Raw genomic sequence first — 12,702 nt, forward strand, 5'->3', positions numbered from 1 at the left:
ATTCCTGGGTGCCGAAGACGATATTCGTCGTCTGGTCGTCTATCCGTCCTTCGAAACAATTGTCGTTTTCAGCTGCTTTTACAGTTCTCGTTCAATTCAAATAAAACTAAATATGAATTAGGACTGGGACGATTACCCGGTTAAACGGATCCGATTCGGTTACTAGGTAAAACTGGCTTCAATTTTGCGAAACCGGTAATCATTCTCAAACAATAAACATCAAGAGTCATACTTTATCTTAATACATTTCTCTGATCAGCACATAGATCAACAGTATATATCCGCTAAAACACATCAACTGAACATAATCAATAGTCTCGGATTTGCTTGTGTTGTTATATTTAAAATAAAATACACCTGAATATGACTTATTAATTGTCATACTCCTTGCAAACGATAAAGTCAGTAAGTTTCTTATGAAGTCAATTACTGGAAGTACCTTGACACGGTCGTCAGGAAAGAAAACAGCAGTTTCAATATGCTCGCCGATTAACCGGTTCGATTCGATTTCAAACAAATGATTAACCGGTTTCAAAATTTTGAAATCGTCCCAGCCCTAATATGAATCATCAACATCATGTGCATGTCTCATTTCTATAGACACGACGAATACTATAATATTAGTTTACTACCAAGTCATTAGTCATTAGACTACCAAAAGAAGAACTGATCATGCTTATCGATCGGTTCGGTTATGTCAGAGTTTTAGTACGTACGTTCCTGTTTTGACTTTTTTGTAAACTGCCCGAATTATTCCTTAAATTTATAACTACTCAAAGTATGTTCTGTCCAGTGTTTCGAGAAAACCCCTCGAAATATATCAAAATACGTATACATTTTCGTAGTCGTCTACTTTTTTCAGGTACGTCGAAAAGGTCTGATACAAATAGGTTATTTTGTTTTTATCGTGATACCCCAGTCACACATACGGCGCGGATAGCTACGTAGTTATCCGTATCGAACCGTATCGGAGCCGTACGGATTGATACGGATCACTACATTAAGGTACGGCTAAGGTACGGACTTTTACGGATTACTACGTTTGTATTCGTGGCTAGACGTAGCTATCCGCGCCGTATGTGTGACTGGGGTATTACCAGGTTTGCCTACACTAACAGTTTAATCAAATAAAGTATATTTTCCGATACGTTGGTCAATTATTTCTGTATCTTACATCTACATTCGTGTTACTCGGCAGTTTTGCAACTTCAAAAGTACGATTGAAATTATACAAAAGGAATGCATAAAACTAACCGGTGTATTGATTGTTGCATACGAGGCGATACAAATAGGTTATTTGATACTAAAACTGTTTACGTTTACCTAATCTCACAGTTTGATCAGGTATATAGCATATTTTCCGACTGGTTTGCTAATTTATTCTACATCCGGTTTACTCGACAGTGGTGAAAGTTTAGAAGTAAACCTGAATATGGAGATTCTGTTGCTACTTGCTTTTGTTCTGGCGCTTGCCTTTTTCTTTGAATGGGTTTTGAGGCAATTGAAAATTGACGACTATGAATCACGATATGTACTTATTACTGGATGTGATTCGGGTTTCGGACATGAATTAGCAAGGAAGCTGGATAAATTAAACTTTAATGTTTTTGCTTGTTGTCTGACCCATACTGCTGTTGAGAAATTCAATGAAACGAGTTCGCCGAAATTGAAAGCAATAGAAATGGACGTCTCAAAGGATGTTAGTATTGAAAAGGCAATGGAAATAGTAAATCGGACATTACCAAGTGGAAAAGGTAAGGCTCATAATTGATAACTTGTGGAATGTATGCAGTCACTGCGTTCACTTTGTATGCGTACGACTAAAGGTACAAAATCTAATGCGATACACAGTTTATTTAGCGTTTATTCGAATAAGACGTATGCATTTCCACAATGTACAGAAATAGTCGTTTAAAATTCGTTCCCTTATAACTGGTTATAAAATACATGGGGAGAAAAGTCTTACCTTTTCCCTAAAATAAGCCTAATTGCTTTAACATTTTCCTGTGGGATCGTGAATAAATCGTTTTTTTTTATATGTTTGCTTTTTTGTCTCTCGAAGACCGATCATGATCATTTATTAGACAACATTAACCCTACTTCTAGCCACGTGATGATAAAAGATCTTCTAGGATTTTTAAGTGCAATCTAGGGCGTACGAAAACTCATACATGTTAACGACTTATTTTTACCTCATTGCAAACAAAATTGCCGCGGTCTGATGCATATGTATAAAGATGATATTAATTTACGACCTGAAAGCTGAGATCCACGACGAAACACTTTATACTTGTTTGTTACACGCAATTAGACGTTGGTATTTATTTAGGCCAAACAAAAAAGGTTACGTTTCTAATCACAGGATAACTGATTAAAAACACACATCGGATTAGACTTATCAACACATTTATCTAGGTAAAAAGCAATAATTGTATTTCTTTTTTTTTTTCATTCGCGCTGAACAAAATGATCGGGTGTCAAATATATCAGTGAAAATGCATTTTGGTTAGGTCGAAAGAATTCCTTAAGAAATATTCTATGCGCAAAAATGTCATCATCAATATTGTGATTTTTCTATAGACGTCCAATATGAAATTTGCCGCGTGAGATCTAAAATTTCAAATAAAGCTATTAACAGATCAAGTACACGGCCCTATCCTTTTTTTATTTGCTCAAATTTCTTAGTATCGTCGGATAGTCTGCTGTTGAAGTAATACATCTGTCCTTGAAATTTGGAACCTCCGGTGGGTCTAAATCTAATTCTTAAGGGTCGCAGCCCGTTACACTTGTCTAGCTAGTTAACGCTTTCAACAAACTAACACACTATTTGACGGACTGAACGTATTTACATTTGTTTTAATCATTAAATTTTTATTTCTACAAAGGAATGTCCACAGCATAGATACAATTGAAATGTTTGCCTTTACGGCAATTATTAAACAACCACTTTTGATATTTTCTGGGCTCTTCGTGGCCGGCTTAAGGCCACTGGTTTCAAACCAATTCCCCTTCACCGACGTTGGTTCGAGCTTCGCTACCGCTCGGGGCGTTGAATTCTTCATGTGAGGAAACCATCTTGTTTGACTTTCGGAAGGCCGGTGGTTCTACATCAGGAGCCCGTCTGTGACGAAATACAGCACGGCAGCACCTCGGTTCTTCCTCCACCATCAAAACATGAAAATTCGCCATCAGATTTAAAATTGTGTACGTTTGACGTTAAAACCTACTAAAACTAAACCAAAACCATCATTTTCCACTTGAATTCATTTTATATTAACAGGACTTTTGACAGTTGTGAGCAGTAATGGTAATAAGAATGCCCGTGATACCCGCTTATGAAGTAGTAACATAACAGACTGTAATGTCAGACTTTGATTAAGGTATTAGGCCCATAATAGAGTACCTTCTTTTTGAAAAGTATTCAATTCCTACCATAAACCTACTTTGACTGCAATTTTCAGGGGGGCGTAGGTTCAACCCCCACTGGGACCAATTTTTTTCCCTTATTTTCCTTTTTTTCTAGTAAGTTTTCATTTCTTTCAAGACTTGTTAATGATTTATTGCATAAAAATGGGAAAAATCATTTGATATGCGATTTCTTGTTGTTCAAAGTGAATTTACCTCGGAAACAGAAGGGGTAGAGTTAGACATCTTTAAAAATACTGAGTTACATAAGGTAAAAGTTCTTTATTTTGGCTTCAATCTTTAGATTACACATTGTGGAAGAAATGTAAGTAGGTTTTACTTCTGCCCCAAGGTTATTTTTGAATGAAGCGAGCAAAATTCAAAAAAGACCCACAGCATTCGACCTTCATTTTTCAATGTTGGAGTTAGAATTCTGTCACATTAAACCCGTTTACTTGAGGCATCCGAAAAAATATGATATTGACAGTTTTATTTTAAGTTTTATATATGTTTACCAATAGTTTGATGTTTCTTTCATAAAAAATAATGGTAAAATGAATTTTCTGTAAACATTTTAGATAAAGGCCATCACTTTGAAATTTGTCCCCACTTGAGCCTGAGGAAATACCATTAATTATACAAAATTTATAAAAAACGGCACGGTAAAAGTTTTTTTAAAAATTTGCAACAATTTGTAAAGCACGGTCAACTGTAAGAATATACCAAGCAAATGCTATTTCTTAAACATTACTATTAGGGGCCTAATACCTTAAGCTAGATTCTGTCTCATGTTTAATAAAACATTGCAATCTTTTCTACCATAATCTTGCAACAAAACTCATTTTATTTTTATTTTTTATTCTTTGGTACTTGAGTTATCTTTTTTCAAGATCGGCTATGAGAGGTCTTGCACTTCCAATTACCACTCATGAACATGCTCAGTCAAATAGCGTCTGCAATTATCTTGCTTGGTTGCATTCGATGTCTTTTTACAGATTCTATTGTTAATATTGCACCATAATCATACCATATATTGCAAAATTTTACATTTACAGGACTGTGGGCAGTTGTGAACAATGCTGGCATTTTGGGTGGTATTGGGTCCATTAAACTTCACACAAGACAGGACTACGAAAACACACTTGCTGTAAATCTATACGGAGTTATTATGGTAACCAAAGCATGCATGCCTTTAGTTCTGAAGGAAAAAGGGCGTGTCGTTAATATATCAAGTGTCTCGGGAAGAATCGCATTCTTAAATTCGTCATACGCCATTTCCAAGTATGGCGTAGAGGCATTTTCTGATGCACTTAGGTAACTATTTATCAATTATCGCGTTTGCAATATCATTTGACAAGGAAATAAGAAGTGACTTTGTCTGAAAACATTGAAATTGTTTAAGCTCATGAACACAATAACATTTAAAGTTATGTGTTTATCTGATGCCTAGTCATAAATTAGCATTAGAAGTATTTCAAGATCAATAAGTTAGGAACGAATTCGAAAAGAAACAATGTGTTTTCTTGACATATTATTAACCAGATAAAGTCTGTATTAATGGTTACTTATTCAAGACTTATGGTACATTACCATACCTAGATTGAGACAGTGTATGTCTGTGGACAGACACCAAAAGTGTTAATACTGTTCTACAAAATATACTTACAAGGAATCTTAAAAAATGTTTTATATCAGTGATGCTGTTAAGAATCTAAATGAAAATGCAATAGGAACACGTGCCTGTGAATCTAGAAAACAATATCCTTCTTTCCGATGCTAGTTACCTTTTATTTTCTATACTTGTCGCAGTTTTATTATGCAGTTATCCACACATCCAAATTCGTAGTGTTTGAATGCAATAGTGACTTCAGATATTTTGTTTTGTTCCTATAAAGACGAGAGCTTTATAGAACAGGTGTAAAGGTACAGATAATCGAGCCTGGTGCTTTCACAACGTCAATTTTTTTGGAAACTCCGTGGCGGTTGGCCGAACAAAAGGCAGCCGGCTTGAATTTAGAAGCCGAAGTCCTGTCGCAACTTCCTGATGATGCCTTAGCCCAACGTGAGTACTTTTTATCATTCATTTGCACAAGTTCGTCTGTATTCGATAGTTTACTACATTATACTTCAACAGCAGATTGTGGTAATATAACTGAGAAATGCGGTCACTTACGAATACGACACCTCGAGCAGATAAATATACCGGTAGACTGATTATGAAAGTTTACCTACAAAACAAAGTGAAAGAAGGCTCACATACTTTATATTTTGATATTTTGGTTTTGTCAGGTTTATTTTTACATCGACACATTTCTATGTCATATTGTGACCTTCTAGCTTTCGACGGTAGTGCTTAACCCAAGATGCCCCTGAATACAATCACCAGCATTCCGTAAGACAACAGAAGGGCTTCTGCACATGAGAAAATTCTGTATCCGAAGCGAGGATTTGAACCATGCTGATTAGAGGCATGTGATTCAAAGTCAGTTATCATAAGCACTCGGCCACAGAGGCCCCATATATAAGTTAAAACGTCTTTTGATAGATACAACATTAATTTTGACATCTTTTATTTAAAACTAAATTATGATTTTTACTTATATAAATAACTTAATGCATTGGTTGAGCACAGGAATAACTAAAGGTTGATAGACGTCTTCGTATCATGAACATATCTAAAATGATACTTTATTTCGAATCCAAAAGAAGTATTTATGTTGAAAGTGTACATATAAACAGTGTGGTATCTGATGCAATGGTGAATTTACCTGAAATAACAGTTTCAAGTTAAGAACATCCCAGTAATGTCTCGTGATGCCCCTCATATTTTAAAATGAATTGCAATATGAAAAGATTCATGCTTTCCGTACAAAATAGAAATGCTTGCTATGAAATGAAACCGAGGGGCACTTTGCGAAAATACGTGATTTAAGATATTTGAATAAGCGGGCCACTCACTTGAATATGGGAATGCGGGACAAAATCATACTACTGACATCTGAGAGACCAAACTGCGGTGTGGCAGAGTGAAAATGCTTTATAAGTGTTCTTTTTACGTAACGTATTTGCCACCTGACCCCGCCATTAACGTTTAAAGTCTAAACGTATCGCTCTGCATCCCCGCAATAAATGTTTACCGGGCGGAGTCGCGGGTCGAAAGAACAATAAGACAAAACTTAACATGATAGGTACTTTATACAATGAAATTACAAGCAGTCAGTTTTCAGGTTTTATGAAAACAAACTTGATTCGTAATTCTTTGAGTTGAGTTGGACCTCTTAATTGTACTGATATCGAACTTCAAAAATAAAGACGCAATAATCTGACGAAAACAGTGTGTAGGCTAGATGTATATTCAGCCAACTGCATGAAATAACAAATCACCGATTAGATTTTAAATCGTCTATTACCAGATTTTAAGTCCCAGATTTATGTAATATGTTCAAATAACCTTATCATTTTGTAAAAAGATATTTATGATAGCTTTTAAATGAATTTGTGCAGCAAACTAGAATAATGTTTTCGTGCTTTTAGCATGTGTAAATGTTGAGTTCTGCTTAACTCGGGGCAAGTGGATGTGGACGGTAGCATGCATTTCCACTACCGTCCATGAACAGGCTTAATCAACCGAGCCTGCAACATTTTCATTTTTGTCGTGTTGAGCGACCTGTGAAGTTTCCTCTTTTTTTATTTTAAAGATGAAACGGTGAAATATATATATATATATATTGGTAGATATGAGTATGTGCTATGTTAAGTAACAATGTGTATCTTGCTACGTTTTAATGCCAGAACGAACGTTTTGTTTCATATTTTAGTCACAAGACCATTTGAAATGATAAAGCAAACAGGATCATCAAAACTTCATCAAGTTGTAGATGCCTATTGCCATGCCATCACAGCAAAATTCCCGAAGAAAAGGTATTACTAAGTTTTTCATTTTAGTTCCACAAACTATAATAACTATTAAAGAAGTCTTAGTGTCTTTAAAGGTCATAAATTATACATGCAGAATATCTAAAACAGAGCGCCGCTTTGCGAAATTTGCGACCTGCATTGATCCAGATCACCGCAATTTCCATACTGTTCGTTTATGCCTTTATCCATACTGTTCGCTCTTTTTCTTCTTCTTGGCATTCACCGCCTACACCGTCACACCTAATCCAGCAATGAGGGATGCCGTCTTCTTCAGCTCCTCTATCTTGCCGTACATTTTTATTTTCAATGGGGTGCTGTTTGGCCACACACTTTTCCTTTGGTTCTCCAGACGTGGACATCAGAATGTGCTCAGCAGTTTGCTGTTCCAGGCCACAGGGGCACACCGGAGAAGGAGACGATTTAAGCTTTGTGCACATGTGGGAATTTAACCCGTCATGTCCTGTGCGAAGCCTAAAGATGACTTCTTGATCTGCAGGTAGGTGGTAGTCATCCTTGCTTGGCCTTGGCTTTGTCAGTGATGTTGTTCGCTGATATTCATGCACTCTGATCTGGATACATACTGTCCACGTGTTGGCACTCAAATATACTTTCACTTGAGAGACATTCTGTATTTCAACAGTTGCCTTACCAACCGGACATTGATGTAAAATAGCAGTATAAGTATATTTATGAGAAGATCTTTATAAGCATTTGCCTTCAACTCTGATTTACCTACATTTTAGAATGTTGTATTTCTGGTTGGTTTATTGTTCATTGTAAAGGTACAAATACAAGTGAACTGTTACTGACGGTTATATTGTAAAGAGTGATACTCTAAGGTATTTACGTCAAGCTTAGTTATTTTCATTTTGGTCCGTACACACTACCATCCCTTTCATACTGTTGGTAAGAAGTATTTAAATGCAGTTAAGCTTAAGCTATTTGTTCATTTATCTTTGGTGCATTTGTACACGAAAACCTATTAACCTGAGGTAAGTCTAAGAAGCCAGTTTTGTTATTTTAATACCTGTTCCATAAATTATGTATACACAGTGTCATGAATATTCTCATACCCTATACAAACTTAAGACAGTCGATTAAAATGTTCATTGTATATATAATAGCCGATCGTATGTCAAATGTCACAAATATTGCAAAAAGATGGCTCTATCTTTATAGTCTGTAGTGTTTCACCTAGAGTATTCCTGTCAAAGTCGTACTGTTGCCGCCATTTCTAACATGTTTCGTTGTTTAAAAAAAATCAGATACATCATTCAACTTCCAAGCAAGCATCAAGACACCAGTTATATTAAGGTTTATCTTATAGATAGACACGATGAAAGGACTAATTTTATATTTGGTTATTGGTTTGTTTTAATGAAATATACCACTATAGCCGAGTGTAATTTAGTTACATATATATATTACTTTTGCAGCACTGCGTATATACTATGGTATTTTCATTCATCCTATACGCTGCAGGTTTTCAACAAAATCTTATATATTATTTTTTGTAGATACCAGGTCGGAAACGATGCAAAGTACGTTTATCGGTTGTTGTGGAATCTTCCGGAATGTATAAGCGATTTCTATATAGACTGGCTGGGAGCTAACTCGATTTAGAATCACATTACATCTCAAGATATATAGATGGACATCATATGATTTTGATTATGGACTTCTTCTGTTATTTTGTTTAATTTAATCAGTATATTTATTCATTTACTCTATAAATGTATCAAGTATACATGATAACTTTTGATCAAGCTCGAATGTACGAAAAGTTTACACCGTAAATAGCGACGGGTTGCTCGAAAGATAGAGGCGGCTATTAGATATAGATATTACAGGCCTTAATAATATCAAGTCACAGTGACTTAAGAATTTGTCGATATGTTGCATTAAAAATATATCTGTGTATTAAGCTTCAGGGGCCGTATTCATAAAGCATCTTAAGTATAAGTATAAGAAATTGATCATTTACTTAAGTATTACTTAGGTAAGAAATTTATTTTACTTAGGTATATTTGTTATTCATAAAACAACTTAATAAGTAATTCTTGGCTTTTATTGTGGACGAAAACATTAAAAAGACAACATTAATTTTAGACAGATACAACATGTACAATTATGTTTAAAGTGCTTTTATCTGAAAAACAACACTTTAATCGTACTCACGACGCCATTTTGTTTTCTGGCTTAAGTCATTTCTTACGTATCTTAAGTTTAAGCTGTTTTATGAATAGGACTTAAGTTTTTTACTTAGACTTAAGCTGAAATCACCACAAACTTAAGTAAAATCTTCAACTTAAGTCAAAACTTATACTTAAGATGCTTTATGAATACGGCCCCTGATCTAAAATCAGAGCTCCTCGCCGCCGAAGCGGTTCAGTACTTAGTAAAGGATGACGGTTTCAACGTTCGAATAAAATTGAGTCTTTACACCGGACAAAGTAAGAACTGTGCATGATATTACAAGCCTGAGTAACATCAGGTCACTGTAACTATAGTGTTTGTTGCTCTGTTACAATAAAAATATATCTATATTAAACTTATAAACTACATTTAGATGTGCTTTGCTGCCGAATCGGATCAATGGTAAGTGCAGGATGACGGTCTCAATTTTGCAAAAAAAAAAAAAGAAATTTTACGCTGAGAACGTAATTGGTATAAGCCTTATACAGAGCCACTGTGACGTACATGTTTGATGCTCTGTCGCAGTGACTGTGGACAAATCGGACAAAGTGAGAACCGCACTCGACACTACAAGTCTTAGTTATATCAGGCCATTGTGACAAAAGTGTTTGTCGCTCTTTTGTATTGCAAATTTATTTGTGTACTACAATTTGAGGAGCTTTTATGCTGAAATCATTTCAGTGTTTAGGGCATAAACATGGTCTCTATTTTACACATAAATTTAATTCAACACTGGTAGAAATGAAAACCATGCAAGATTTTACAGGCCTTTGTGACTAAAATGATTGTAAATATATTGCTAATGAAAATATATCTGTGTATTAAGCATGTGCTGTTTGGCTTCCAAATCGGTTCAGTACTTAATGCAGGATGTTATATCGGTCTAAAACTTAGACATTAATTGAAATTTGACATAATCCAAGGTGAGAACCTCAAACGACATTACAAGTCTTAGTGATATCGGGACATTGTGATTAACGTGTTTGTCTGGCTATTGCAGTGTAAGTATACCTGTGTATTGAGCTTCGCTGTCGAATCTGTTCAGTGTGTAGGGCAGTATGACGGTATCAATTTAAAAGAAAAATGGAAAAGATAATCTACACGGCCCTTGAGACATGTATCGAGATGAAACAACTGTTTCAATCTGTTTTAGAATTCATATATTTATGACCCCTCCTTGGAATTCCAAATATATCTGTGTATTAGACTTTGACCTACAATTAGATGTACTTGGCTGCCGAATTAGTTTTATAGTTTAAAAAAAAAACGACCGTTTCAACTTTCGAATAACATTTAATTTTTACATCGGACAAAGAGAGAACTGTACACGATATTACAAGCCTCTGGTCACTGTGAGTAAAGTGTCTGTCGCTCTATTGTTATGAAAATATATCTATATATCAATAAACATGTGTGAACAATAAATTAGAGGTGCTTGACTTCCAAATCGGTTCAGTAGTAAGTGTAGGATGTTGGTCTCAAACTTAGATAAACATTGGAAATGTTACACAGGCCAAGATGAGAACACACACGACATTACAAGCCTTAGTTATATCTGGCCACTGTTATTAATTTTTTGTTCTCTCTATTTACAAAGAAAATGTATGTGTGTATTAAGCTTGTGAACTATGAATTAAAGGTGCTTGGCTTCCAAATCGGTTTAGTAGTTAGTGCAGTATGTTGGTCTCAAATCGATGTTATTATTGTCGCTTATTGCTTTTGTTATGGTTATTGTTTATTTTCTTTGCAAATGAAAATTGAAAAAAAAATGGAACAATACGGTAGATTGAACAACATCCGGGTTATGGTAATCGCTCACGACACTGATCAACAAACATTAGCCCAAACTACTATACACATGCTAAACATATCTGGAGAAGACGTTAAAATCGCCCATAGAATTGGAAGCTATGGTGGCAGTAAAACCCGACCTACCACCGTACGGTTTGTTCAGAGACAGGTAAAAATAAATATGATGAAACAAGCTGCCACTCTCAGTCTGAAGTGTGTGACTTTTATGAACAAAGCCTTGACTCCCCTTAAACATAGTACTTGATTCTGTAAGACGCAAGGTTCCTGCTCAAGTTATTAAATGTTGGTCCTTTGGTCGGACTCTCTTTCAACAAATGCTAATGCGCGCACGTGTACGCACCGGATTTCGTCCTTCCTGTTGTCTTTTGTATATAAATCGAGTACTTTGATATCAATTTTTTTTGCTCACATATTCTTATAGTCGTTAAAAATGTTAGAGTTTTAAAACAATCTCCAATTTTCAACGTTACTAGTATTTTTACGTCTTTTAAATACACTTGTAAGTCGATTACAATTTTGATCGGACTCTCATTCAGTAGACGCTAACATAGCTTGTTAACGCTCGTACGTGCGCGCACCGGGTTTCGTCTTTCACTTGTTAGTCCATGAGCCAGACCCAGTAATTTTGGCCAGCGGTACCATCCGAGAGGATTAAAGCTCAATGCTATTTTTGGATAGGTAAGCATCTGACAATTCAGAAACTGTGTGATAGCATTGCAGTGGTGGTAGCTTTTTGTGAGTTATTAGCCGTGCAGTAACCCCATCCAAAATAGACTTTCATCAAACTTCTGTTATACATAAGAAGACTTTCTATTTCAAACTAATGGTTCTCTCTTATTTTTGACTATATTTGCTTCGAAATTGATAGACAAACAGCTCAGTTTATGTATTTTATGTATTTTATAGAACTGTTGTTGAACTATTGCCTCTTTAACGTTTAGTGATTGCAATTACAGAAACACATAGACCAGTGCTTAAACATAATTAAAGAACACAAATATTGTTTCATAATATGCAGTTAGAAAGGTATTTTGCTCATTCTTGAACTAATATGACATGTTAAAATACAACGAGTATAAGGCAGTAGAATTCTACAGATCACAAAATCAAGTTGTCTGCCATTGGCTGTTGGGGCGCTTGTAATTTACGGCCTATTAATGTGCGTTACCTACTTGTTTGAAATTAATTAATACTTCTATAAATGATATGGAACAGAAAAGTATGAATATCGTTAAATCAAAGCAATTTCTGAACTAGTTTTGATATGTTAAATCTATAATTAGACAGTTATTCGCAGGCCATTAGTTTTTAATATCAAAGTCACCTTGCTGTTATTGTAATTTACGGGACAATACACATGTAGACGCAAAA

General features: G+C 35.2%; 1 protein-coding gene across 1 annotated transcript; it reads left to right on the forward strand.

The window, feature by feature from the left end:
- The first annotated feature begins 1,081 nt into the window (after window positions 1–1,081).
- Window positions 1,082–10,345, forward strand: LOC123531766 (17-beta-hydroxysteroid dehydrogenase type 6-like). Its single transcript, XM_045313005.2, has 5 exons — window positions 1,082–1,754; window positions 4,461–4,719; window positions 5,301–5,467; window positions 7,224–7,326; window positions 8,841–10,345. Exons 1-5 carry the CDS (start codon window positions 1,433–1,435, stop codon window positions 8,944–8,946), a joined length of 957 nt encoding a protein of 318 aa, XP_045168940.2. The 5' UTR covers window positions 1,082–1,432; the 3' UTR covers window positions 8,947–10,345.
- Window positions 10,346–12,702: the final 2,357 nt, after the last annotated feature.

This window comes from Mercenaria mercenaria, chromosome 11 (assembly GCF_021730395.1).
Source record: "Mercenaria mercenaria strain notata chromosome 11, MADL_Memer_1, whole genome shotgun sequence".
Taxonomy (NCBI): Eukaryota; Metazoa; Mollusca; class Bivalvia; order Venerida; family Veneridae; genus Mercenaria; species Mercenaria mercenaria.